General features: G+C 42.6%; 1 protein-coding gene across 2 annotated transcripts in view; it reads left to right on the forward strand.

The window, feature by feature from the left end:
• plcl5 (phospholipase C like 5) overlaps nt 1–27,672 on the forward strand; it is a 66,603-nt gene that overhangs the window by 19,088 nt on the left and 19,843 nt on the right. For both annotated transcript variants that reach the window (XM_044330997.1, XM_044330998.1), the window contains exons 2-3: nt 16,953–19,439; nt 26,901–27,104. In XM_044330997.1, coding sequence (XP_044186932.1) covers nt 16,953–19,439; nt 26,901–27,104 — 2,691 coding nt within the window. The remainder of the gene's footprint in view (nt 1–16,952; nt 19,440–26,900; nt 27,105–27,672) is intronic.

The following is a 27,672-nucleotide window of genomic DNA, read 5'->3' on the forward strand; positions in this document are numbered from 1 at the left end:
TTGTGTGTGCATGTTTGTGTGAGAGAGAGACACACAGAGAAGGCAAGACATCTGTGAGGTAATGCCTCATAAGGTTTTCTCGGTGCGTCTGGCTTTGTTTTTTCGGAGGGATGAGGGATGTGGCTTGCCGGGGAAGAGACGAACTGACAGCTGCACAGTGCCTGAAAGGACAAACAGTGACCTAAAGGCTAAGAGGGTGAAAAATGCACATACTCTGAGGCTGCTCAGTGTCCTTTGACCAACTAATGTGATATTGCAGCAGGCTTTGGTGAACGCTGCTTTATTTTGCATGCTTGCATCATGCTGACTCATCACTTAGAAAGAGAGAAACAGAGACGCAGAGACAGAGAGAGTTTGTATGCTCACTAATTGTTTCTTGCTGCTGTTAGACTCTTCTAAAGACAGCTTTCCCATCACTCCGTCCTCCTTGCATCCTCACTGATGTAACGTTATGTGATCGAACTATGCGTAACTGAAATGAATCCTGACAGATTGATGAGAACATTGACAGAGTGAGGAAAAAACACGTGCTTTTATTTTATTTTATTTTATTTTTTTTAACTCTCGCCTCTCAACAGAGCTCCATCCATGCCACTTTTGCGCTTTTCAGCACATCTGCCCTTTGTCAGAAATAGCAACCGTGCTGGAAAACGTACAAGCAAACACCTACAGCTTCACCTACCTTCTCTCACATTCCCATCCACCTGTGTATTGATTCTTCTTTGCATTTTCACACTGGTCGGGTAAACAGTTAAAACAGGATGACTCATTTTGTTGTGTGCATTGCTTTTCTCATGCACCAATGGTATACACTGAGTTTGGTGTCCTTCAGACCACCTCTGCACAGCTCAGGAACTGGATGTACTAAGCTCAGTGAGTGGTGCACAGTAGCTTTTAGCCCTCTTCCCCACTGTTAGTGAGCCGGGCTTCTGTTTCACCTGCTTTCGAGATATACATCTTTTTCTTGGCTGATGCACATCATCCTACTATTTCCCTGCAGAATCCATTTGATTTCTCCTAAGTTTCAGGTGCTGTGTGTAGAAATTATGCTTGTGAAGAATTTTCAGGTTTACAGCTGAATATGACACACACAGGTGCCAAAATTATAAACAAGATTTCCATATTCTTGTGTGCTGTAAATAACAGAATTCTGTTTATGGTGTGTGTGTAATGTATTGTAATGTTTTTAATTAAAATTAAAATTTAATGAGACTTCAACCTGGTGAGTTAAAGGTTAAAGGAGAATAATACGAATATCACATAGATGATAGAGGTTATTAAGGTAGAATATAAAGAGTTCACTCTTGAGGTAGCAAATGCTTTCAGAAATTATTATTATATTGACTGTACGTGTCCATATTTCCAGACTGTTCTTGTTCTTTTGTGCCAGATCACAGTCATTCCTTCTCTTGTTGGCCCTTGAGTCTCTGACCTTCTTTGAGTGTAAATTAACAGATGAAAGGCATCTTTGAGTCGCTAGGCAACCAGGCCACTCTATTAACCTTTTTACATTTCTCTCTACATTTCAAATTAATGAATTACAGTAGGAATGCTGGATGAACACATAAACATGTGACTGTTTATATTGTGTATATATATATTGTATATTGCATAAAGTCTTGGCAGCTCATACGTTGTTACAATTTAAACAAAATATGACATTGTCTGACCATATCTCTCAGACAAATCTGTTTTAGCTGGAAAGTTCATTAAAATCACTTTGGATAAATTTCTTGTAAAGAGTAAAGCCTTTATCGTTGCTGTGAAAACAGATTTTTTTTAGATAAGTTGCTCTTTTCATGTCTTTATGTGCAGATTCTCTGTCAGAACAAACTGCAGCACACTGCATTTGCCATGTGCTAATTGTTGCGACTCAGCAGCAGCAATAATACATTCAGATGATGATAATACGACCACAGACCTCAAATGTATCTAATCTAACTGCTATCATAACGGAAAATATAGACTATACATCCGTACTGTTACGCTTGACTTCAGTTGACTGTTTACACCTCAACTCTTATCAGTTATCTTGATAGGTTGTCTGATTCATATCATTAATCTGCCCATATGTACGTTGAAACATGTTTTGCTCGCTTTAATCATTCCTCCTGTTCATACCGGCCATTTAGAGACCCCCTTCCTAATGCATTTCCAATGTAAGTGATGGGGGACAAAATTCACAGTACTTGCTCTGTGATAAATTGCATTCCCAAGTTTATCTGAAGTTAATATAAGGCTTCAGCAGTCTGAGTTAGACAAATCAAGTGGGTATCCTCCAAAGTTAGCCTTTTTAGTATGAAATTAATAACTAATAACTGTGTGCGTATAGGCATTTGATTGTTGTTTTAAGACCAATGAGTTCAGTTTAACAGTTCATCATCGTTGTGTGTTATGCTTGCTGTTTAACCTCAGATGGAAAAAAAAGTTCTCTGTAGGTGAGAACAAGGTATTATATAGTTTCACAATACTTGGGGAGGAAGTGGGTGGGAATGCTGGCTTCTTAGTCTGCACAGAACATGTAAGCTCTTACATTGAATAGTTGTATGACTGTCAATAGGCTAAGCTTCTTCTACAGAGAAATAACAAAGTGTCTTATCTCAAAAGGCTTCTCTCTTCTCATGACGGAGGGAAGCAGATCAGGCCACTTTAGGACTCAACTCACCCCTGTATTTAACTTGTCTCCTATTTGGTCCATTGCCAGTTACCCTGTATTTTTGGATAGGGCCTTCTGGTGTCTGATGGCCTTATTGGTTTAGCAAGTAAGATTCAGGGATTCCCCAAACCAAGATCCCTGCTGTTTGTATGACCTTGTAGTCCGAGGAGGACTGGAACAGCAGCAGCTAAAGCCAGAGAAAAGGCACCCGTACAATATATTTGATAAAGTCCTGATTCTTCTGTTTTGTTAAATGTGGTTTACAATGTTCCTTTGTCTGAAATTTCACTCAGTTGGATTTAAATGAATATTCAGCATACCAACACATTACCTGCTAATATACCCCCTTTATCACATGTAACAAAGTGTTTTCATTCATCACCTGATGAGTCCGGCTATCTGCTGTTCCTCTGAACTCCATTAGCATGTCAAATAATGTCAGAATCTCCCCCTTATTTCTGACATTATCATTTAATTAATGTGTTGACAATGTGAAAAAAGAGTGAGAACTTTCAGTATGTGGTAGGTCTCATTTCCTTTTCCTGCTCATAATGTCTCTGTTATCTGTCACAGACAGGTTTGTGAATAATGCTGGATGCAGCTATGCCTAGCTCCCCTGAAGAAAGGTCACTGCTGATGAATTTCAATTACCTGTTCACCAGAAATTGGCAGTCGATTTTAATCTGGGTTCAAACGTAGTCAACTGCATTTTGATTGACAACGTTGTGCACTTGCAGCTCAAAAAAAAAAACATCTGTGTATGAAGGACAGGATGCAGATGGAGCCGGTTAGGGTGTGGGCACGGTTCGGGATGCATTTCTTAAATCAATAGAATGAAGCGCTATGATGAAAAGCATTTCGCTCGTAGGCACCCCCTGCTACAATCTGGTGCAGAACTATATAATATGTATGTATATGTATGTGGTTTTTTGCTTCCTGTTTTTCTTGAAAGTGAACAAATCCCTTGTCTCCTCTTCCCAGAGTCCTGCTTTAACATAGTGTTTGCACACTGATGACAATCTCAGGATTATGCAGCTGGTTGTTTTTTTTTTTCTATCTCCCTTATGTTTGATCAGATTAGCTGCTGAGCATTTGCATTATGTTGTGTGTGCATGTGTGTAAAAGTGTGTGTGTGTGTGTGTGACACTTCTTGTCCTTCAGGTGCCCCCGCAATGCAAACAGAGAGCTAAAGGAAATAGAGATTAACGGAGATAGAAGCAATGGAAGAAGGCCTTACATACTTTCTCCTAACATCCGTCGCAAACATGTTGTAAAATTCTCAGTGATATTATTATCACCTTGCTGCAGTGTTACAATACCGTTAAATTTCCTCCTGCACATTAAGCCTGTACAGTGGAGCAGTGCAGAGCTGGCATTGCTGTCGTCCTTAATGAGTGTGGTAAATCAGCCAGGATGCTCACGGATGCAGCATGTTAAATCGCAATAAGCCCTTTGTACAGGAAGTGACAAAGGAGCTTCCACTTTGCATGGCCCAGTGATTGAACAACTTCTGGTAAACAGCACAGGAAGAGGGAAATGACAAAAACACACGACAGATTATGGTCAAATTTAGCTCCGTTGAGGATGGTACATCCTGCAGATCAGTCTGTTCAGACGTGGAAAAGATATGCCAATAGGAAGGAAGGAGGGAAGGAAGGGAGGAAGGAAGGAAAGGAGGGGTCGGGGGAGAACAGCAGATGGATGAAGAGAGGAGTGCCCTGTAGGATCCCTACTGCATGTGACCATCCGGTGGACTGGCTTCATGCTGCTGAGTTCACTAAGCTGGAGAAGATTTTTCAGTGTTGAATTTTCAAGCTCACATAGGAATTTCATTCACTATATGTGTTAGCGTACAAGAAATAGATATTTTTTTTCAGGGTAGAAGAATTATTAGGTCTTCCATTGTTAAAAGCAGAATCTTTATTCTAAGCCATAGCGGAGTGAGATTTGTCACCGCAGGGGGAAATTGTTTATTTGAATTAATGGTGCTTTGTGTTATGCTGTTCTCTCCTGCTGCCCCCCCCCCCCCCCCCCCCCCCGAAGCTCTCAACAGCTGCTCTGACCCTGGTTCCCCCCTCTCTGCCCTTGTAACACCCACACACTCCAGCCTGGTATGTCAAAGCAGCCACTCCGCAGTGGGATTTTTATTTTTCATTTTTGAAGGACGTTGAGTTCCACATTGTGCACTTTTTTTCATTCCATAATTAAGCAAATGCACAACAAAACCGTTGTTGTCCTTGGAGAGATGTGACTAATGCTGTGACTTTAGGCATAGTGTCTACCTTTGAAATAAGGCCTCTGTATATGTTTGTGTGTGACCGTGGATTTCATATTCCATTTCTAAAGAGTCTCAACACAAACGGTGGTGGAGAATGTGAGGAGGTTGCAGGTTTCAGTGTTCACTTATATCATGCAGGTTGGGGCAAAAGTTGTCTCCCAGGCAGTCTTCAGGCGCCAGACGTTGGAGCTTCCCATAGAGAGGTGTGATAATGGGTTCTGAGGGCCCAACCGGGGCAGGTCTACCCTTAAACACCGATGTGGTACTGCTGCCAGAACTACTGCTTCTGTAGCTGCTGGCTGAATGCTTACAAGGTTTTTTGTGCTCCACAGGGGGCTGTGAAGTCAACCACATGAAGGGATAACGTAACAGAGGACCAAAATAACTTAATGATGCCTCACTCACTTATGACACTCATTATAGGTGCTTCCTCCCTTTGATATGGATTTCAGAATCCCTCTGAAGCAGTGTGGGATTGTGTGTGTTGTGTGTTGGGATCTGGGTAGCATGGGAGTGTAATAGCATTGAGATGATCACTTTTGAGGCTGCATTACAAGGCAGAACACATACAACCACAGAGGAAAAAGTCAATGATTCTTTCTCGAAAGACAGACTACGTGATTAGGTAAAATAAACCTATATAACAAGTTTTCTCACTTTTTGAAAAGCATACTGAAATTGTGGGACTCGTGGAGCCCAATCCTGAGAGGACTGTGGCCAAGACGCTCGTCTATCCACTAGTTTTTCTTCTTTACAATAATGCAGCAAGTCTTCATACAGCATTTTTTCATACCAAAGAACTCCAGAGGATAACACTGCATATGAGTATATATAATGCATAGATTGTTTCGTGCCTACCGCATTCCCACTGTGCTGAGAATAACAATCATGCCTAAGAAACAAGGACAGCATGAGAAATGACGCTAGTCATAGGTGACACAATGCAGTACTTGCTTTAGATCAGGATGGCTGAATAGTTGAATAGGGCTTCATCTTCCCACCAGTCCTTGTCTTCCTTCTCTGTGACACCTTCGCATGACCTTTAAACAATAGTGTGTCCTTGCATAGAAAAGATAGTTCAGTTTCAGTGGGGGTCTTGGCTTTTTAGTGAAACTGGGTCGGGTTGTAACATGGCATGGATATCAGCGTGGTTTTCTTACGCATCCTCATCAGATTCATCTCCCCCCCTGCTGTTCAGTTCTCTCCTAGGGAATCCTGACTCCCCCTCTTCACAGTAAAGGAGAGAGGCCAGACCTAAAAATAGGAATCGTTGTTCTCTCTGTTCTTCCCTTGCATGCCAACCGCCTTCTTTATTCCTGATGCAAGACACCCCCCAGTTTTGCACCCATTTCTTTTCCCCTGCCGAGCCATCAATCAACCATGCCCACTCAGATCAGGATGTACCTGATTTTCCCCACTGCAGTCCTGCCAGTCAGGCTTTCCGGGCAAACACAAAGGTCACCTTCACCCAGAGCTCTTCTGCAAAGTGGGAACATTGAACCACTCTGCTCCCGCGTCCTCCACCCTCCCTTCACTGTGCATTTACACAAGCACACCCCCTTCCTCCCATGTCCTACATTTGTGTCCACTTCTGGGAGTAAAAGCTAACTGCAACTGTAACTGTGATTCATCTCAGCAGCAATTCAGCCCAGTTCCACTCCCAGCTCTTACTAGTTAGCACTAGTCAGCCTTAACCAGTGGTGGAAGAGGTGTTCAAATCACTTGAGCAAAAGTAGCAATGCCACAATACGAAAATACATCATTAAAATAAAGGACTAAACATCTTGTTTAAGTAAAACCATGTAAGGATTATCAGCAAAATATTCTGAAGTTATTGTGCAGAGTGGATCATGGCAGTAGTGCAATACTAGACTCAGTTACCTTCCACCATTAAGCCCTAACTAGCAATATGATAAAGTGATCATGTAAAACATTCAAGGCATGGTCTAAGTGTGTTCAACCACACGATTATCTCATAAAAAAGAAGAGAGAAGAAGCTGTGTAAGAAGGCTCATCGTCCTGTAGATCAAAGATAAGCGAGTGCAGATACCACGCCAGGGTTCTTTTTTTTTCCACTGGCACTGGAACAGTCCACGAGTCGGTTTGCCAGCCTCTTGACGAGACAGAAGGAGCCCAGCCAAGGATCAGGCTCACGGGGATTATTTATAGAGTTGAGTGGGCTTCACGGACGCAGGCGTGGTGGAATGTGTCAGAGAGAAAATGCATCATTGATCAAAGCCTGCTCAAAGACGTAGTCTTATTTTTGCCAAACGCTGAGCAGAGACGGAGGTTTGGAAGAAAACAATAGCTTGTACCAAAGGCTCCATGTGTGTTGTGCTATAGTAAGCTTGCTTGCTCTTCTACCCACACAGAGTCCTCTGCACCTACACAGGTGACTGGACTTCACTGAACACTTGCCAATTTTAGCCTCTTTCTCTTCTTTCTCTACTCCAGCATCTAAATAGCTTTTCAGCCCTGGATGTTTAAAATACACACATGGTGGGTGTTTGGAAAGTGAATGTACTGCACTCGGAGGCAGGTGTGTATCTTCATAATGATATGTGGGTTTTGTGTGCAGAAGACAACACGACCTCTTTTGGAATTGTGTCACAAGAAATGTAGGTATTTCACAGTTGCGGATTTCTCTCCAATATATACCTCAAAAGAGATAGAAACAAACACGGAATCACTACCAAGGACAGGCTGTGGTTGTGCGTGTGTGTATATATGTTTGTGTGGACACCACGAGGCACATCTGTCAGAGGACAGTGCAGGATGTTGCTCCTCCTTTATCTCCCCCTCTCTACGGTCCCGTACAGGGAGTAGAGAAGAGGGGGAAAAAGAGAGGTGAGGTGTAGGGAGGGAGGAGGAAGGGAGGGGAATATAACAGAGGTGTCCTGTACTGCAGCAGCAGCATAGCTCTCTGGTGGCAGGCGGGGGCACTTCTCTCTCCCCACCATTCGCTGCAATGCAGACGATAGTCAAGGTTATGCCTGTGTGGCCGCATTGGCAGACTGAGGTATTGAGGATGCCTGGTAGGCAGTCCAAGAGACAATGATTATATTTTGGGAAACTTGCGGCCTCATTGTCCTGTAATGGCTGTATTTATAGTCAAAGAAGCTTTATTCTCAGACTTGCAGATCCCATACCAACTCCTTTAATAGTACCTGATGTTTCTGGGCCTTGGAAAACCACATTTTGCTTTTTCTTACACTGTACAGATAACATCTTTATTATTTGCCTCTTTGCTGCAGAGTTGCCTGTAATCTTTTGGCAGGCTGTCATTCCATACAAGCGTCGTGTTTGAGGTGGAGGGTAAATGCCGTGGAGATGTGTGGCACGGGACTGGCAGGGTGACATTTATTGTTAATCAGCCTCCCGCTCTTCCCTCAGCTTCCACTGTCTGTTTGTGATAAACATGTCAGTCTCAGCTACACTGCAACATGGAGGACCGCAGGCTGTGTGTGGTCAGTGCTTCAGCGAGGTCCTGTGTGAACTTTCATTAGAAGTGGATCAGAGAATGGCCACATTTGGCAGCGTTGCACGTAAGAGCTACTGAAACATGCTCACTTCCTGTGAGCTCTAGTCTTACATAGACACACTGAGAAGAAACAGGAGAGGATGACCAAATTTCCACATCCTGTGTGTGTGTGTGTGTGTACGTGTGCCCAAAAGAATTCCTTTGGCTTCCACTTTTGTTGCGCCTGAGGCTTAGGCAGACGATTCATTGTGAGCGGGTTCAAAACAGCTGCCTCTGTCAGATATTATTGAGGAAGTGATAGATCATTTCCCACAGGGTGGAAAACATTCAACACACCGTTAGTCTGACCTTAATTGTTTCCCAGTATCAATCTCATCTCTTTATTGGTCCTGTACGAAGGGATCTATGTAGCGAAAGAGACAGAGAGAGAAAGAGAAAGAGAGAAAAAAGGGAAAATTAATTCAGGAACCGAGACACAGAGATTGAGTGACAGAGAGAAACACAGAGTGAGAGAGCAAACAACAGTGAGAGAGTGAAAGGACAAGCAATGAACAGAAAGAAAGGGACCGATGACAAGACCCAGGTGTCAACGCACCACTGTCAACTATTATCCTTTCATAGGTCATCATCGGGAGTTGGGCAAACACACTTTCATGTCACACTCCCCCATATCCTCCACATCTTGAACAAACACAGCCAACATCCGGCGCCTGTCGCTGAAAGTCATTTGGGAAAATGAAAAAGAAAACGCTGTGGTAATGAATGTAATGAGAAGAAAGCTTTGAGATGAGAAAAACACAGTTTAATTAAGGCAGTGCAGACCATGGGGGAGTATTAAACATAGTTATATCTGATAGGAGTCAATGAGTGCCTCCAATAGTGATAACTGTGAGGGGCGTGGCGCTCAGCAGTCAGTTTGTTAGCAAAAGGCTGGTCTGCACCTTGCTGTGTGTGTGTTCTCACATTAGAAAAATGTAGCACAAGGCTGTTGCCAGACAAAAAACTCCTATTTTATTGAATTGTTTTGTTTGAATAGGAAGGTAACACAGTCCTCCTTGTCTTGTGAAATTTGACTAGTCTATGGCTTGCGGAAAAATTACTGAAACTTTATGAACCTTAAGACACTGTACCCACTCACCAAAAGAAGTTCTCCAGTCGATAAAAGCTTCCTATTCCTAACTGAGACTACATACTTTCAGCCTGTTTTCCCAGATAAAATTAAGTAGTTTTTTTTTCATCCACAGGAAGTAACTAATCCAAGCCTAAAAGCAAAATAATAAACTTGTTACTAAAGAGAAGCAAAGCAAATACTCACTAGACCTCTCTTGTTCCTTTGGTGCCTTTTGTATGAAGTGAATCCAGAACAGCCCATTTGGTAAATATGAAGATTTCTGCGAATTAAAGTTCTGTCAGAACTTTCAAATTATTTTCTCTCACTGTCACTCGCTTATCAAAACACCAATGTGCAAAAGTCCCAAGTGCACTATAAGTAGTGACAGATGCTTTAGGAGATAAAGATTTTTACTTGACAGCAACAGCATGCCATTTTATGGACTGTTTTGTCCAGAGTGCCTGATAGTGCCACGGGTGCATGCATTTTTAGATCTATGGGTAGTCCCGGTGAGAATTGAATCCTGTAATCTTGACACATTCTGTTCGGAGACAGTCAAACACATTAACTGAATGGGGACACACAGCTTGTGGTGTGAGTTAGAAATCATGAATATGGGCTAATAAAACAACCCTCAAACATCCTCCACTAAACCAGGGAAAGTAAAGTTGGCAGGGGATTGCAGGGGAATCCAGGGACAAACAACCCCTTCCTGTGTCTCGCCCTCTCATATACAAGGATAATTCTGTTATTATTTAACACAGCTTCTGCAGAATTACCAGCATGACCTGACAGACAGACAATCACTCAGAGTGGGAGCTGACCGACGCTGAGATTGACAGCGGACACCTTGCCTACGGAAGAGGACGATGACAGACTGATTAGACGTTGACCGTGAGGAAATCTGGAACTGGATGTGACTTGAACCTACAAGAGAATCTCTCTCTCTCTCTCTCTTTCACTCTGCCTCATGCTTAGCAACAAGCATGCACACATGTACACGCGCAAAAACTAACCTGAACTCAGCTTATGAAATAGGTAGTGCAGGAAATAATTGGCCCCATTGGTGGCGCGAGGCGATGGAAAGCATGAGGAAATCAGCTGGGGACAACAAGGGCAGTGCAATAGCCACAGGAGAGCCTGACATTGGTGTGCATGTATGCATTCAAATGTGCGGTGAACTCAGAATGGTGTGATATGATTTATGACCAAACCTGTAGATGTATTGAGTGGCCTCATGACTGATAAATCATAAGTAATAATAAACAAATGGTCTCTTAAACACAAATGCCAGTGTTTTCCCTACCATTGCCTTCCCCAACAGGACTCCCTGCCCCCCCTGAAAGAAACAAAATATGTTTATTCATGTCTGGAGAGAAACTAGCACAATGCTGTCATTTATGGTCAACCTAAGGACCGAAGCAGTCAACCTAGGGGAAACACAATGCGTTGTGACTGAAGTATCTAAGCTGGATGGCAGCACTTTGTGCTTTTTTCTGTGCTTCCACAGCTCGATAGCATTGACCTCCACTCTCTCTGTGGGCCAGTAATTAGTGAGATTGTTTGGTGTGTCTTTGGCTTGTTCAGAGTTCTCTGGGGGGTTTCTACTTATTATCTGAGCACGGAAGGAGTCTTAACAGCAGACTCAGGGTTTTACATTTGAGGTACAGGGAGCGTCATGTTGTAGGAGACCACCTGGATGAAAATGTAAATCCATTTGTGCATGGGACAAACGCGAGCATGTCTGCACACACTCAATTCACGCATCTCAAATTCCCTCTCCGACCTTTGATTTTCTCGCCTATTCACACATTATGTTCGTGCTCTGCAAACTCTAAGATGGTGCGATGAGTTGCACAATGTGCGGCTGAGACTACCGCTGCGAGAATTCAAGCAGTCGCCCACATGAGAGATTACTGTGACAAACGGTGACAGGCCCGGCTTCTCTCTCCCTCTGACTCTCTTTTCCATCTTGTCTCTCTTTTGTCTTCTTTTCTCTCTGCATCCCTCTCTCACCTCTCCTATTTCCAAAATCTGTATTCAATACAGAGATGCTTTATTGGCATGACAGATAACAATGCCATGTTGCCAAGGCAAATGTTACTGACATCTCTCTATCCATCTCTTTCTCTCTCTTTCTCCCCCTATGAGAATTTAGTTTTTCAATTTGATTTGATTTGCTTTATTGGCATTGAGGTTGCACAGAATTGCCAAAACATCTAAACAGATTAAGTTAACATTAAGCTCATTAAACTTGCTCTCTTTCTCAATCTCTGTCAATCTTTCCTTCTTTATCTCCTTTGCAAATACACAATCTTCGCATAGATCCGCTTTACCTCTCTTTCGCTCTCTCTTTCTCCCTCCCTCTCTCCCAATGGATGCCTCTTTCCACACAGTTTTAGGGAGTAGAGTCTGTTAGAGGCTGAATGATGGCTGCCTTAAGCTCTGTGTGGCAGGATTCAGATGTCAGTTTGTGTAACCGTCTCGGATGTGGGAAGGAGGAGGCACTGTGGTGCCTTGGGGTAGTGGTGGGCAGCCCAGACTTGTGGGGGAGAGGAGAGGAAGGGGGGGGGGGGTGTTCTGATGATGACCTCCCACCTACCTCATCCAAATAGACTGGGGCTCACTGAACTGTGAAATCCTTCAAGGCAAAAGCCAGAGCTCTTTGATTCTTCACATCTTTTGCCTCAGCAGGGAACTGTGTTTGGCTTGCCCCCAAAAAAAGATAATATACATAAATATCAGATGACCTTGACTTTTACTTGTTTAGTTTGTGAAGTAATAGATTCCCTGTTTGGTTGCATTTTTGTTTCTTTTGTTCCATTAAAAGCTGGTGAAAATCTTGGCCTACCTTATTTGGGGACAGTCAGGGAAACAAATCGCGATGATGCGTCATATTACTGTCATTGTTTAGGTGGATAAAAACAAAGAATGTATAAATAATTCAGCCTGCTCAAAAATTGCGAGGACAACAGCTGCTTTGATGAAAATGATGAATCTGATAATTAGAGAAGGACATATTTTTGCCTTGACTCTAATATCAATGAGATTGAAATAGTGAGTAGTGATTTTACCATCAAAAGACACAGTAAGCATGTGTCTTTGTGGTATCTATGTGTGCTTGATTTCTCAACCTTTGTCATGTGTGCATTTGATGTCTAATGTGGCTTAGCTGTGACTAGTTGTCTGTCAGGGCATTCTGTATGTGTGTAGACATTGATCCTATGATCCTCCAGCACACATGCAGGCAAACACAACGCACATACTGTGACTCATGTCGTGGAGAGCACATCATCAAGAGGGCCCTGCTCTGCTCTGTTCTGTCTTCACTCCCCATTACGCACGCTCCCCTGTTGCCTTATTCACTGATTCACATTGCACATACACAAATGACACAGTTGCTCTGTGGGTGAGAGGAACTGAGCCGTGCTTGACTTCTTTCTGCAGACAGAGTTGAGATATGAGAGGAGAAAAGAGTAGCGAATGGCAGGCAGCCAGCACAGCCATGACGAGGAGGTGGGATGGTTTGAGGTTTTGTGGGATGTGGAGAAAAGTGGGCCATGGTAGTGAAAGAAGCGGTATGTCCAGAGTCCCACAGGAAGACCTGTAGGGGAAAGATTCATCTTCCATGTGTTCAAAAGCAGGTTGAGTTGCTCAGCACTCTGATCATTTAAGATTTACCCTTTTTAGCCATCACCTGATGAACTCCAGTACAATGTTGCATTTTTCCATGTGTATCAGAACATTCAAGTTGTAAGCATTCAGAGCCAGAGGACTTTTTAGGTTTGCTTGTGCTTTCTGACATTACAAGAGAACAGATAGTAGGAGAGGCCCTTGAGGTTTTTTGTTGGGGTGCTTGTGTTGCACCCACACACTCACACAAACAGACACACTCTATAGAGATTAAGCAGACATTCATTTTTCTGACAGTGCTGCATTCCAGGATGTACAACAGACTAGTGGCGTACAGGAAAGCCAACCAGATGCATATGCATTTAAAGATAGTATACCATATAATCGGGAATGTATTGATTATTAAATTATATAAGGATAGGAAGTCTATAAAAATACTCTGTTTTTCCATTGCGCCCTACACTACCATTTGAAGGGGTTATTGTTTTGGCATGCCCACTCAGTAGGGTACTGCAGTCTAACAGGCAACCCGAAAGCTCATACTGCTTACGGCACCCAGCATCAGAGTGTGACAATAGTGATGGCAGGGAGAGCGAGTGTGACATACCGCTGCCCTTCAGAGGATGCTGGGGACCCGTCTCGCAGCCTGTCCATCCCCAGCAGCTTCAACCTTCCATCAGGGAGTGTTTGACCCAGCCCGAAGCAGCCAGTATCACCACAGGAAAGGGGATGGGGGAGGTGTAGAGGATTACCAAAATACTCTCACATCACCGCAGCAACAGCAGCAACAGCAGCAACAGCAGCAACAGGCAGTCAAGTGAGAAACACTCAAGCACACACACATAAACAGGGATACTGACATCTCTACTAAGAGAGACTTCTGGAGGTGTTGAAAAAATGGTAAGAGAGTGCAACAGAAGTTTGGTCGACCGAGGGGAAAAAGACGGCTGCATGTATGAAAACACATAGCAATTAATTGTATGCATGTGTCTGCAACACAAATATTGTTGACCAGGCAAGTTAATTCTTTAGGTCACTGTGTTTATGATTTAGCATTCAATAAATGGAATTTTGTTTCAATAATATGTGAAATGATTCCTGGAACACACATATTTTGACCATTTGGTTTTGATTGAGAGGCTGGAGCTGAGGGTAACAGCATGTTGTCTTGCCTGACTGTCTGGCTAATTGTAACAAAATGCTAATAAGACACAAGATTACCCCTCACACCCTTTGACCCTCTGTGGCTACAGCACTTCCCTAAAGAAGGGATGTAAACAATCAGACCTGAACAGATTTCCGCCTCCTGCCACTCGCTCAGTCTGCTTTCTGTCTCACAGAGTTTTCTTCACATACCCCCAATACCCCAGTCAATGTAGATGTCCATCTGGTTGATTTTGCAAACAGCCCCAGAAAGTGCAAAAGACCAGCTGTCTTTTTGGTCTGTTTTAAAAATAGGCCAGAGTTTTTAACTGCATTTTTCTGTCACAGGAGGCAAAAGGAGTGGGTTAGTGAGATTAAAGAGCACATCATTCGGGTTGAAATGTGATCTGTTGATTATGGCCTCGATATTAATCTCCCACTACAAGCACTATGATGGGTGGGGGGGCAGATGATCTTTTGGAGGAATCAGGGATGAGGATGACAAAGAGAGACAAAGATAGGGTCAGCATTAATGTCCTGCCTCTTATGTGAAGTGGTTGACAAGTTCATTTCACTCACCTAAGCTACTTCTGTGAAAGAGTTGGAATTGTATTACCCTCCAGCTGAACCAACAGCACTCTCCTCATCTTCACAGTCTTGGCAAGGGTACATTACTTACCATGTTCCTGTGGGTCTTGGCAACAGCTCTCACATCAATTGCATGCAAGTGTTTTTGAAGGGGAGAATATAAATGTTTGACTAAATCTGTTTTAACCCATAGTGAACAACACTTTTGACCTGGGTGGTACCAACATCACTAGGCCACAACACACCATCTGGTGTGAGGCCAGTGAAGGCACTATAGAATTTACAAAAGGTGTTTTCATCTACATTAAAGTATGAACTGTCTTTCTAATCAATATGATTAACTTTTTTTCCATATCTGAAGAATTATACATTTGGAAATAATGATATTGAGTGCTCATGTGTAGGGAAAAGAGATAGAGGTCATCAAACAAGGGCAAAACCAGAGAGTGATGATCATGTCATTTCTTCGGCTTTGCGTCAAGTGGTGCTCATTTATCGGGATGATGTGCCGGACGTCATCTGCCTCTGACCATCAGGTGGAAGATAGATGGCCCTGAGGTGTTTCTATGTGACTAGCGTTGAACCATGTTCTGGGGAGATCCATCAGACCTGTAAAGGCAGTCATTGTCTTGGGGGGAAGGCATACTTAATCCTCTGTAGCCCTGTGGCCCTCTGCCCTTTCTAGCTTACTTTGAATTAAAAAAGACCAACAGACATGAGAAGAAGACTGAGATTAGGTGGCTTTGGTTACATTCATTTCACATTAAGGGTGTTGCAAGTAAACACACATCTCTACTGACATGTCACCATGGTAATAGATGTTTTCAGAAAATTCTTTTAAAACAGACTTTGTCTTCTGTCCGAGTTTCAACAATGACAGTCTCACAGGCTTTGTGTCTAGAATCTTTGATATGTAATAGTAATTTGTGGATTGGTTTCGGTTTGACTTTAATGTACTGTTCTCTGTGGTATGCATTATTCAACAAGCCCATTTTCTGAGCCCTAAACCAGGCCATCTGCATTCAGGCTATCTAGCTTACCACAGCCCTGTGTGGAGATAGGGCAGCACTGTCTGTCTGCTGTCTACAGCTAGCTGCAAAAGTTCAGCCGTGTCATGGCAGGTGGTGTGTGGAGCATCTGTTTTACTACTTTCACAAGTTTGGCTTTTGCCTTGGTTGTTGTAGAGAGGCAGTCCACTTAAAGCATCAACAAACTTTTCAATGTATTTTGAATTGGCTGGCAGAAATTTATTTATGAGAGGTTGTCCACAGAATGAATATTCAACCAGCAAATCTAATTTGCAGTCCTAAGGTAATGTGAAACTGATTTTAAAACCCTTAACTTATTTGGGAGATGAAAAACCATTGAGACTTGAGCCAAGCCGAAATTGTATCCCAGTTTTGTAACCTATAATTACCGCAAGCAGCCCAGTTTTAAAAAGAAACAGACCTCATGTGTCCTGCATTACTGTATATTACGTTTTGTTTCAAGTGAAAACCCCAGAAGTTACTCTGCCCTCACTTGAAGTTATGCAATTTACAATAATAGAAGAAGACTTAGACAAAGAGATGTGTATTTTAAACAAGTGTGCAATTATCTCTCAGGCTATTGGCCAGTTGTAAATATATATTTATATATATATTTATATATATTTAAAAGACTCATGTGAAAGAAGTTCCTGCACGGTGCCCATCCACCACTGTGTCCCATCTCCATAAATATAGGCCCTAGCATGTTGACTCTTGTTTGGGAGAAAGAAAAATAAAGACTCCTAGCAGTTGATAACTGGGTGTTTCATTGCAGTACATTGATACATTGATGTAGTCATATTTGTGCAACCAGCAGCTCAGCAGTAAACTCATGTTTAGATTTAGGGTTTTTCTTTCAGGGGTCAATGTGTGTAGGTTTAAAGTTGCTCTGTCATGAGGAAGTAAACTAAGACTTTTGTCTCCTTTCTCCTGTTCTATACATTATCATCACACTGTGGTATTCACAGGTGTTTCCTGAATTCAGATATAAAGTGTAACCAAAAATTATTTTCTGTACCCCATTGTGTTCACAGGATGGTTCCAAACAGAAGCAGGTGAGGAAGAAGACGGTTTCCTTCAGCTCAATGCCAAGTGACCGCAAGATCAACAGCACAGCTGCTTGCATGGCCTTTATGATGGAGGGTTGTGAGATGAAGAAGGTGCGCTCTAACTCACGCATGTACAACCGCTACTTCCTTCTGGATCCAGACATGCACTGGCTCCGTTGGGAGCCATCCAAAAAGGATTCAGAGAAGGCCAAACTAGAGATCAAGAGCATTAAGGAGGTCCGTTTGGGAAAGAAAACTCCAGTTCTTCGCAGCAATGGTCTCTCAGATCAGTTCCCTGATGAATGCGCCTTCTCAATCATCTATGGAGATAACTATGAGTCATTAGATTTGGTAGCTAGTACAGCAGATGTTGTCAGCACCTGGGTGATGGGCCTGAGGTACCTGGTGTCTTATGGTCGGCACACCGTGGACATGGTGGATCCCAGTCAACCAAGTCTACGAACATCTTGGATTGGGTCAGTGTTTGAGCTAGCAGATATGGAAAAAGAAGGCCACATAGACCTGTTCAGGGCCACACAGATAATCAAGGGGCTCAACCCTGGAATGAAAGAGTCTAGGATAGAACTGAAGTTCAAGGAACTCCAGAAAGCTAAAGACCAATACGGAGAGGCAATTAACATGGACACCTTTGTGGAGGCCTACTGTGAGCTCTGCACACGGCCAGAGATCTTCTTCCTACTGGTGCAGTTCTCCAGTAACAAGGAGTATCTGGACAGTAAAGATCTGATGTTATTTGTAGAGGTGGAGCAGGGTGTGGAAGGTGTGACAGAGGACATGTGCAGGGATATTGTTCAGAAATTTGAGCCATCAGCCGAAGGCAGGGAGAGGAGCTACCTCTCCATTGATGGCTTCACACACTACCTCCTCTCCTCGGAGTGCCACATCTTTGACCCCCAGCACAAACGTGTGTGCCAGGATATGACCCAGCCCCTGTCCCACTACTACATCAACTCCTCACATAATGCCTCCCTTCTGGATGACCATTTCTGGGGTTCGTCAGATATCAGCAGCTACATCCGAGCACTAAGGATGGGTTGTCGCAGCATTGAGGTCATTGTTTGGGATGGCCCTGATAATGAACCAGTGGTGTATGTAGGTAGTTCTGTGGCCTCACAGCTAGCATTATCTAAGGTCCTGGACATTATAAACCAATATGCTTTTGAGAGCTCCGAGTATCCCCTCATTCTCTGCTTGGTGACCCACTGCTGCATCCCCCAGCAGAGGGTCATGGCCCAGCACATGAAAAAGATTCTTGGGGACAAGCTGTACATTGAACCCCCCAACAAAGAGGAAAACTACCTACCCTCTCCTGAGAAACTCAAAGGTAAAATCCTCCTCAAGGGCAAGAGGCTACCGCCCAGTTGCACTGATTCTGAGGGTGATGTGACGGAAGAGGAAGAGGGTCTGGAAATGTCCCGAAGAGTAGGAGCTGATGAGAAGGACCAGCTAAATGGCTTGGGCTTCAAAAGACTCAGACTGTGCAGGGAGCTATCTGATCTTGTATCTCTCTGCAAGTCAGTACAGTTCAGGGACTTTGAGATCTCTAAAAGGGACCAAAAATTCTGGGAGATTTGTTCCTTCAATGAGGTAGATGCAAACAGGTTTGCCAATGAGTTCCCAGAAGAATTTGTCTGTTATAATAAGCGCTTTCTCTCCAGGGTGTATCCCACACCAATGAGGATTGATGCCAGTAACATGAACCCCCAGGATTTCTGGAAGTGTGGCTGCCAGATTGTGGCCATGAACTATCAGACACCAGGCTTGATGATGGACCTCAACCTAGGCTGGTTCAGGCAGAATGGCAATTGTGGGTATGTGTTGCGGCCAGCCATCATGAGGGAGGAGGTGTCCTACTTCAGTGCCAACGCTCGGGACTCCCTGCCAGGGGTGTCTGCTCAGCTCCTCCACATCAAGGTCATCAGCGGGCAGAATCTGCCCAAGCCTCGCGGCTCCGCTGCTAAGGGTGACGTGGTGGAGCCCTACATATATGTGGAGATTCACGGCATCCCAGCTGACTGTGCTGAGCAAAGAACCAAGACTGTGTCCCAGAACGGTGACAACCCTATTTTTGATGAGAGTTTCGAATTCCAGATCAACTTACCTGAACTTGCGGTTCTGCGCTTTGTGGTGCTGGATGATGACTACATTGGAGACGAGTTTATTGGCCAGTACACCATCCCATTTGAGTGCCTACAGCCAGGCTATAGACATGTCCCACTGCAATCACTGACAGGAGAGTTCCTACCCAACACCACCCTGTTTGTCCATGTAGCCATCACAAACAGGCGGGGAGGAGGAAAGGCACATAAGAGGGGTCTATCTGTCAGGAAGGGAAGGAAGGCCCGAGAGTACACCAACACCAAGACTACAGGGATCAAAGTAGTGGATGAGCTCTTCAGAGCTTCCACCCAGCCCCTCAGGGAGGCCACAGATCTCAGAGAAAATGTGCAGGTAAGGAATTATGTACTTATGAAATGTAATCACAAAATTATCACAAGTGGTGGCGGAGGTTATGTTAAGCGGGAGTTTTGTTTGAGCCTCTTGCCTTTTGATTACCTTAAATTGCTTTGTGATGATGGGCTTTGTGTTTGGTTGACTGGCCAGTTCTGTTAAACTACCCCTACATTTTTGTATTTTTACAGTCTGGTGGACAAATTATGATGCTGATCTTGCAGAGCAAGTAAACAACATCATAGATCACTGTCAGTGTCAGTGTACTCTCTTGAGTGAATCTTGTCCTGCCTAGCACAGTGGTAACCAAACTATTATTACTATCTACTACGATCGGGTTAGCTGATAATACACAGATGAAGTAAGTAAGAGTTCCCTTCTTTGGATTGTCCTGAAATCGGCTAGAATACACTATTTACAGACACTGAAGCCTCATTCATCAACAATTTGGACGGCTGTCACAGACCACAGTAACAGCAGCTGAAGCTCAAATTTGGCACAAATGTCCACTTGGACTCAAGATTGAACTGATTAGATTTTGGTGGTCAGAGGTCAAAAGTCAAGGTCACTGCGACCTCATGTCCATCCCATTCTTGTGAACGTGATGTCTCAGGAATGCCTAGAGGGAATTTTGTTACATCTGGCACAAACATCCACTTGGACTCAAGGATGAACTGATAAGAATTTGGTGGTCAAAGGTCAAACTTAATACCTTTTCTTAAATTCCTTCCCAGTCCTCACTACAAATATATGAGTCTGGACAGACATGGATGTAAACTGCAACCTGATTAGTTGGCGGAGGCATACAACCGCAAGGCAATATTTCTAGTTTAGACTAAGCACTTGATCTAGGCAGATTGTAGCCAGCAATGTGATATATCTCATGTATGAAAATGGCTTAAGATATGACAAGGCAGAGAAGTCTGCATAACTATTAATTGCTTCAGTGGGTCCAAATTGATGTAAGTGTTTGTGACTGGACTCATTTCAGTTGCTGCTGTGGATAGAGGCTTGTTGCTAATTGTACTCTATTAATGTTGTAGAAGAGAACAGTAATAAAGTGACATTGTTGTACAATTATGAGTTTTATAAATAGTGTAATCATTAATGAGGGACAATTACAGCCCAGGGGAAAGGTCTGTGTTGCTAGGCACTTAGAGCACTACTTGAAAACTCCTTCTTAAAAAATGACGATTAGTAACCACGGTGTATATTTGGCTGTGCAGAAGCCTTTCAGTGCAGTTTATCATTTTGTTTTGATGACTGAAGAAGGAAGTAATACAAAGTTTATCTCTCATTTTCTTCACACATGAGCCTGTGAGCCTTTTATATGTCCTGTGTAGTGTTGTTTAGTTGTCATTTTAGGCTGGCAGCCTCTTGTCTTCTCTGACAGCTTTCAAAATAAAAATAATCTTGCTTGAACTGTTGACAGCACCATCAGCTGTCAGTGCTCTGTCTACCTTGTGAAAGATTGTGTTAATAGAATTTTGTTAAGCAGTAAAAAACATATATACTGTACATATAGGCTGTTGTCTTCTTAAAATGTATGTAAAAGCGCTTTGAAAATCAAATAAGCAAACAAGCTTAGCTTACTCACTTATTTGATAACACACTTAAAACAAGCCCCCCATAAAGGCAAAATAAATAATTGGTTATACATGTAAAAACAAAAACAAAAATCAAATAAATAAAAATCAAGGACTAAAATAGTGATAGTGACATTTTCCTTGTCTAATTGTCAAAAAGAAAATAAAAAAGGAAAAACCTGGCAGCCAAATATACTTGTGGTACTTGAAAAATGTGGAAGGTAGTTGACAATCTAATAACTGTCTTTGATATCCTGCCTTAACCTGATTTCTCCAGTAAACTGGTTCCTTTTGTGCATGAGTAGCAGATGATGGAAGAATGCAGGCTTAACAAAATCAATTGTAATGTTGATGCTTTGTAAAGGAAGACATAAAGTTAGACAGACTCATGTGTGTTCTTCCAGAAGCTAATGTAACACACTCCTCTTTGCATATCCAGGTCATAAATACCAACGTCCCGTCATGTCCATTTGACTGCAGTAAGCCGTAACCTCAGTTTAATGACACAGCAAACAAAAGAGCAAACCAAACTAAATAAGGAGAGATGTGATTAGAGATCTTGTGGCATGCTGTCATGCATTCTTCGGTTGTGGAAAAAGGCACATTCTAAAAGTGGACATCATTTCCCTCAAAAGGACCCCAATACAGAGCAAAATATGTTTGTGTTTGGGAGGTGAAATTGAACCTGTAATTTTAGAGGTAGTAACATCAGTAAATTACAGCTTGAATGGGATAAGAGGAAGGTAATTTCAGGAAAATCATCGGAAATAAAAGTGTGAATACAAGCAACTAAAGAATGAAGAATCCTGACAAAAAAAGTGTTTCCCCACTAGACAACAGATTGTTTCTGGCATAGTCAGTGTTACTTGTTCGAATGATGGCCACCTTAATAGTTTGTCATGATTAGGTCCTAATGTTTGCTCAGGTGTGAGTCAGCATGAACATCTCATGAAAAGACTTGAAATATGGCTCACTGTGAAGTAAGCCTTGTAAGTCTGATAGACTAATGAAACACGTCCTAACCATGGTGAAACTCCAATCAAGTAACTCCAAGTATGGAAATAATCACAAGCATGCCATGTGTCACAGCTGACACTCCAATCTGTTTTGTAGCTTTGAATCATCTCTCATCTCTTAAGAATATAATTTATAGGCTTACATGAAAAATGGCGATAGGTTGATAGATAATCGTATGTAAATCTGTGTTTTTTTAACCAGATCAAACAACTTTTGCGCCAAATTTTCCATGGGAAATGTAAATGTATCTTTTTGAAATGAAAAGATAAAAGTTGATGAAATAAATGAAAGAGGTGGAGTTGAGAGGAAGGCTTTAAATAGGATATATAAAGGTGTTTTGGAAATGAGGCCTTTGCCTTTTAAATGTAAAAAAAAAAAAAAAAGACAGTTGTGAAAGCTTTGTAGAGGCCATCTGTGTGGAGCCTGGCGCCTTGGATCTGGAGGGAGCTGCAGGGCAGCAACAGGGCTTGTGGCCAAAAACCCACAAGACAACAACCAGGGCAGCTCTGGAAGCTTCGCCACTCTTGACTTGAAGCCAAAATTAGACGTTAACGTGAGAAAGAGAAATCTTTTGTACCCACACTCATGAAAGTTTTCTGATATCATGGCATACAACTATAGCCTGAAAACAGAGCACACACACGTCAGATGATCGCCATCAAAAGAATCATTTCACCTCACCAAGCTCTTTTAAGACTCCTTTCATCCTCAAACGGCAAAGCTTCCAGGTGGTCTGCTTTGAATAATAACAGACGGACAAGTGCATCGGACTATTAAAAAGACTGAGGTGATACGTGAGCATTGACCAGTAGGCAGTTGGATTGCCATGTTTCATATGTAGATCTAGGCAGCAAATCAATTATTCTGCAGGAGACTTGAATGAAGGCCCATGAACTTTATAACTGATGGAGCTGCCAGCTTGGGGGTTTTTGTTTTTATTATTTAATTTGCTAAAAAGTGTGTGTGCCCTCATAGGCTCTTTAAGATTTACCACTAGTCAATACTGTTGCCCAGAGAGAGGAAGAGGGAGATACACAGATAGAGACAGAAAGACAGAGAGAGAGAGGGGCAAACAGAAACAAAAGCAGTGTTGTAACCGGACACGAAGCTCTCATTTGGGGAATGTTGGAAGGGGAGTTAAGTGGGGGAGGGGGCTAATTAAAAACACAAGCTTCTCATTGGGTTTTGTAACACCATGGCTGGGAAACAGTATGGCTTTTATTGCACAACAATTATCGAAAAACATTTATGCATGTGGTCCCATGCACACATGCTTGGAATTATACAAAGCATAATGAATGCTAATAACTTCAGCTGAGGCTACACTGGGACAGAAACACATGCAGTCACACACACACACACATAATCACACACCGGATTTTAATCCAGAACCCCAAAGCTGTCCCGCTTCCACCATTGTGTTCAGTGGCTGTGCTCAATGGCCCAAGAGGTGTTAACTACGGCTGAGGCTGAGCATACAGATGCCGACTGTGTCCCCTGGCCACCCTCTCTGTCTACAGGAAGGTCGGGCCCCGCAGTGACAGCACATCCTCTAGGGTAGGGGGTGGTGGGGTGGATTTTTCTGCAGGCCTGGAGGTCTAGCCCAGGGAGACAGCTGGTTCCCACACTGTGGAGTGCTGAGTGTGTGGACTGCTTCCTAATAACAACACTGGCTTGTTCTCTTTAAAGGCAAACTATGCAGAATTTTCCTAAAAAAACAAGTTATAGACTCATACAAAGGTAATCCTTCTTAACCATCACTTATGACTCACTAGAAGTGTGTGTCGGAGTATTTATCTGCACAGACGGTGCTCTCTGTCTGTATTTTCTTATTATTTTGCTTTGTTCAGGACGCTTCTGGGTGTCAACCTTTAGGCAGTGGGTGTGTAGCCTCCAGCCAATGACAGCGTGCATGGTGTGAGGTCGGACTCATAGCGTAGCAACCAGGTTACATCGCTGTCTCCGTCTCTCTCCTCTGCTCCGCTCTGCTCTCTGTCTCTGCCTGCTTGACTGAGGGTGGGGTTGAGCTACACACACGCAGACCAGAGAGGCTACAGTGGACAGGTCAAAGCTCTACATCCACACAAAATCTGGCAATGCCATGGCAATATTTGGTGCGTGACCGGATGAGACTGCCCTGAGTAATAACTACGTTATTGCATTTACAACCCTATTGGCAAGAAGGTTAATTCTCTTCAAATGCAAACACACATTCCCTCCCACACATAGCGGATGGGTGTAAGACGTGATGATTCACATCGAACTAGAAAAGATAAAATACTATTTAAGAGGCCCTGTGAAGAAGTATCGCAAAGTATAGTCTCCTTTCTCAGCTTATTATGATAGACTCCAAATGTCAGTTTGGGATAAGGCATTGGCTGATAGCTTATAGGGCATTGCACATGCAACAGTTTGATTAGGATGAGATACATCATCATACAGTGATATAAATTCTTTGCATTCTCTATTTGTATACTTTTACCTATCCTTAATTTCTCTCTTTTATTATTTATGTATTATAATTATGTACAAGGAAGGGTGGGATGGTAAGTAGTTTGGGGTTCATAAAGGGCATAGTTGATTGTAATGTCCATACTCCCCACATTGTCATCCCGTTGTTTTTACATTGCCCAAAACAACAAAAAGATCATTAAAAATAAATAAATAAAGTTGTGGACATGTTTATTTGTACATTAGAACGTGACTGCCATGAAACAATCTGAAAATAAGGTTTTATTTATCTAATTCATTGCTTTGTTCTTGCCAGCGCCACTCGCTCTCCTCATTCTCTCTCTAGCTTGTCCGACCACCGCTGCTATCTATCTCTCTCAGGAGGGAGGAGGGGCCAGCTTTGAATGTTGTGTGTTTACAAACACACTGACTAACAAATTCTGCAGTGTACCTTTAAATCGTTTTTTTTTTTTTTTTTTGCCTGTTCCTTTTATGCCCCTTGTTTTTCCTGCATTTATTTCTCTCTCTCACACTCTCTGACCTGACTTATGTTTCCTCAATACTTCACATCATTGCCCCACTACTCTTCTTGTCTCTTTGCAGTTTCAGACTTGCCTGTTCTTGCCTCAGTCCAGATTGCTCTTTCGCACTCTTTCACTGTCCCTTCCTCTTCTCCCAACTCACTCTGTCACACGTCCTTTCTTGCTGTCATTTAATCAAGCTAACTGATGGGATTCCCTGTGAAAAGCAGTGGGCCCTGTTTAGTTGCTTAAATGTCCATGCTGGCAGAAGAATGAAACATTGAGAGACAGTTACCTAGTTTCAAGAACTGCAGAGCCTTTAGACCCAGACATGCAGAAACTCTTAGCTGGCAGAGAGAAAGTGAGGCTGGCAGTGTACTCCTGATGAAAATTGAATTTAGTGTCTTTCCAGAGGCTGCCAAGCTGCTGTTGAACATGATGCTGCCAACAAATGACAGTATTCTCCAGACTTGAGGTGTGTCAAATGTTCATGCTAGATGGAGGGGTCTGTGAAGAGTTTGTGAGTAAGGCAGGAGCAGATGCAATTAGAAGAAATCATAAGAGGGGAAAAAATGACATGACATTATTTACCAATTTCAGATTGATGTAGGACTGCAATGATGGCCATGTAGAACTCTGAGTGGACAGTAAATTGAAAGCCATGTTCTGTGTTTTGTTTCGGTGCTGAGTCTTACTACTCAAATATGAACAATTTTGCAAATTAATCAGCTCATAATGCTGGCAGATTTCTCTCTGCTCAGATTTTTTTGATGACATTATGTTACATTCGTTTTGCAGATGTTTTCGTCCTTAGTAATACATACATTGTGAGTAATTTGGATTCTGTGTCTTGCTCAAGGACACTTCAACATGAGTAGGAGCTCAAGGTTTGAATCACCAACCTTGTGATTGGTAGCTGACCAGCACTACTAAGTGAGCTACAACTGCTCCTGATGAAAAACAAGATTTGCTATCAATACTAAATTAAATAAAAAGGACATGAAGTATCTAACAGCATTGAGCTAGAATAGACCATTCTTGTACCTTATGATCAGTGGTTGATGTAGGTTTACAAAACACAAGGATAAGAATGCTTTGGTATTTACTAGATCGCTTTTAAGCTGGATATTTGCAGCAAGAGCAGAAAGATAAACATGTGTGGAGAAAGCAATAGAGAAAAAGTGATAAAAGAGAAGGAGAAATTATGAAAGCGAGGTATGAGTGACTAAATGTGCTTAGCACCTCCAGGCTGTGGTCAGAGGTTTGGCTCCAGAGCCTCTGGGCTGTTGAATGAGCAGACTGACGTTATGGGAAACCGATAATTTTACTGTCACCAAGACAAACACTCACTGCTCTCTTATCTTCTTTTTGGTCTGAGGGGAGTATCATGATCCCACTCATTAAATCTCCTTACTCAAGGTCATCTGCAAAAATTGGTTGCAATATTTGCCATTCCACCCGGACCACAAGCAAGTCATTTGCCAAGTACAATAACTCTATAGGAATTTGCCTTAGTTGGTTATTTCGGAAGTTGGAGTTGCTTTAGTTGGTTTCATCGAAACAGAGACATACTGCAGAGGTTAAGGTTGGGTTAAGAGCACAAGGACACACAAAGATAAAAAGAAGCCACACAGATTATTTATGTGTATTTATTTATACTGGACACTTTCAACTGATTAAAAAGAGTGAACAGGAAAGGGTTCAGTATCTTGGAGACATGTGTCTGTAAAAACATTCTGACGTAGAGATAAATGACAAATAGTGTCCATTCTTTACTGAGCAGTGTCTATTTAATAAAACCAAGACACAAATGTGCCACACAGAATGTTTATGTATGCTTTATATGTTAAAAATTAGACCCATAAGAATATCTGTTTTCTTCCCAGAATGCCATGGTGTCCTTCAAGGAGCTCTGTGGCCTGACTCCTGCGGCCAACATGAAGCAGTGTATCCTGACGGTGTCTACTTGGCTTATGAACAGTGAGCGGTCACTGAGGGTGACAGTGGACCTGAGCGAGACGTACCCCACCATGGAAGCTCAGGGTCCTGTGCCTGAGCTGCTGCGCAAAGTGCTCAACGCCTATGACATGGTAAATAACCTGCACACACATGAAAAAAAATGTATTTACTGCCATATGATGCTTTCAGGCGACCAGAAATATTCATAGTACACCTGTACCTCAGTGCTCTTGTGAAAGATTGAACATTATGATGATTAACAGTAACAATATTTTCAACAAATGTGCTCAGCGGAAATTCCTCTCCGCAGTACAGATGCATACATACCCACTTAAATGCATCTTATACTGTGTTCATGTGAGACAATAACACTCTTATTATAGTGTGTTACATCTAATGTCTACTTTAGATGAAGATAAAATGTCAAAGCACTCAAGCTTTTAAGTATAACAGAGGTTGCACTGGGGTGCTGTGATAAGCACTTCCTGCTCTCTGCAGATCTTAGGTGCCGCACTTACAAGAACAAGAAAAAAAAAAAACACACACACAAAGAGAATGGTTAACTTGCTCCCTCCCTTAATACTAGTTTGCTTAGCATTTAATTCAAGCATTCACACAAGTTGAAGTGATTCACAAGCCCTTTAAACATGGCTCAACCACCTATTTTATGTCAGATTGTCAAGTTGCAGCTACTCGTTT

The sequence above is a fragment of the Thunnus albacares genome, chromosome 17 (genome assembly GCF_914725855.1).
Source record: "Thunnus albacares chromosome 17, fThuAlb1.1, whole genome shotgun sequence".
NCBI lineage: Eukaryota > Metazoa > Chordata > Actinopteri > Scombriformes > Scombridae > Thunnus > Thunnus albacares.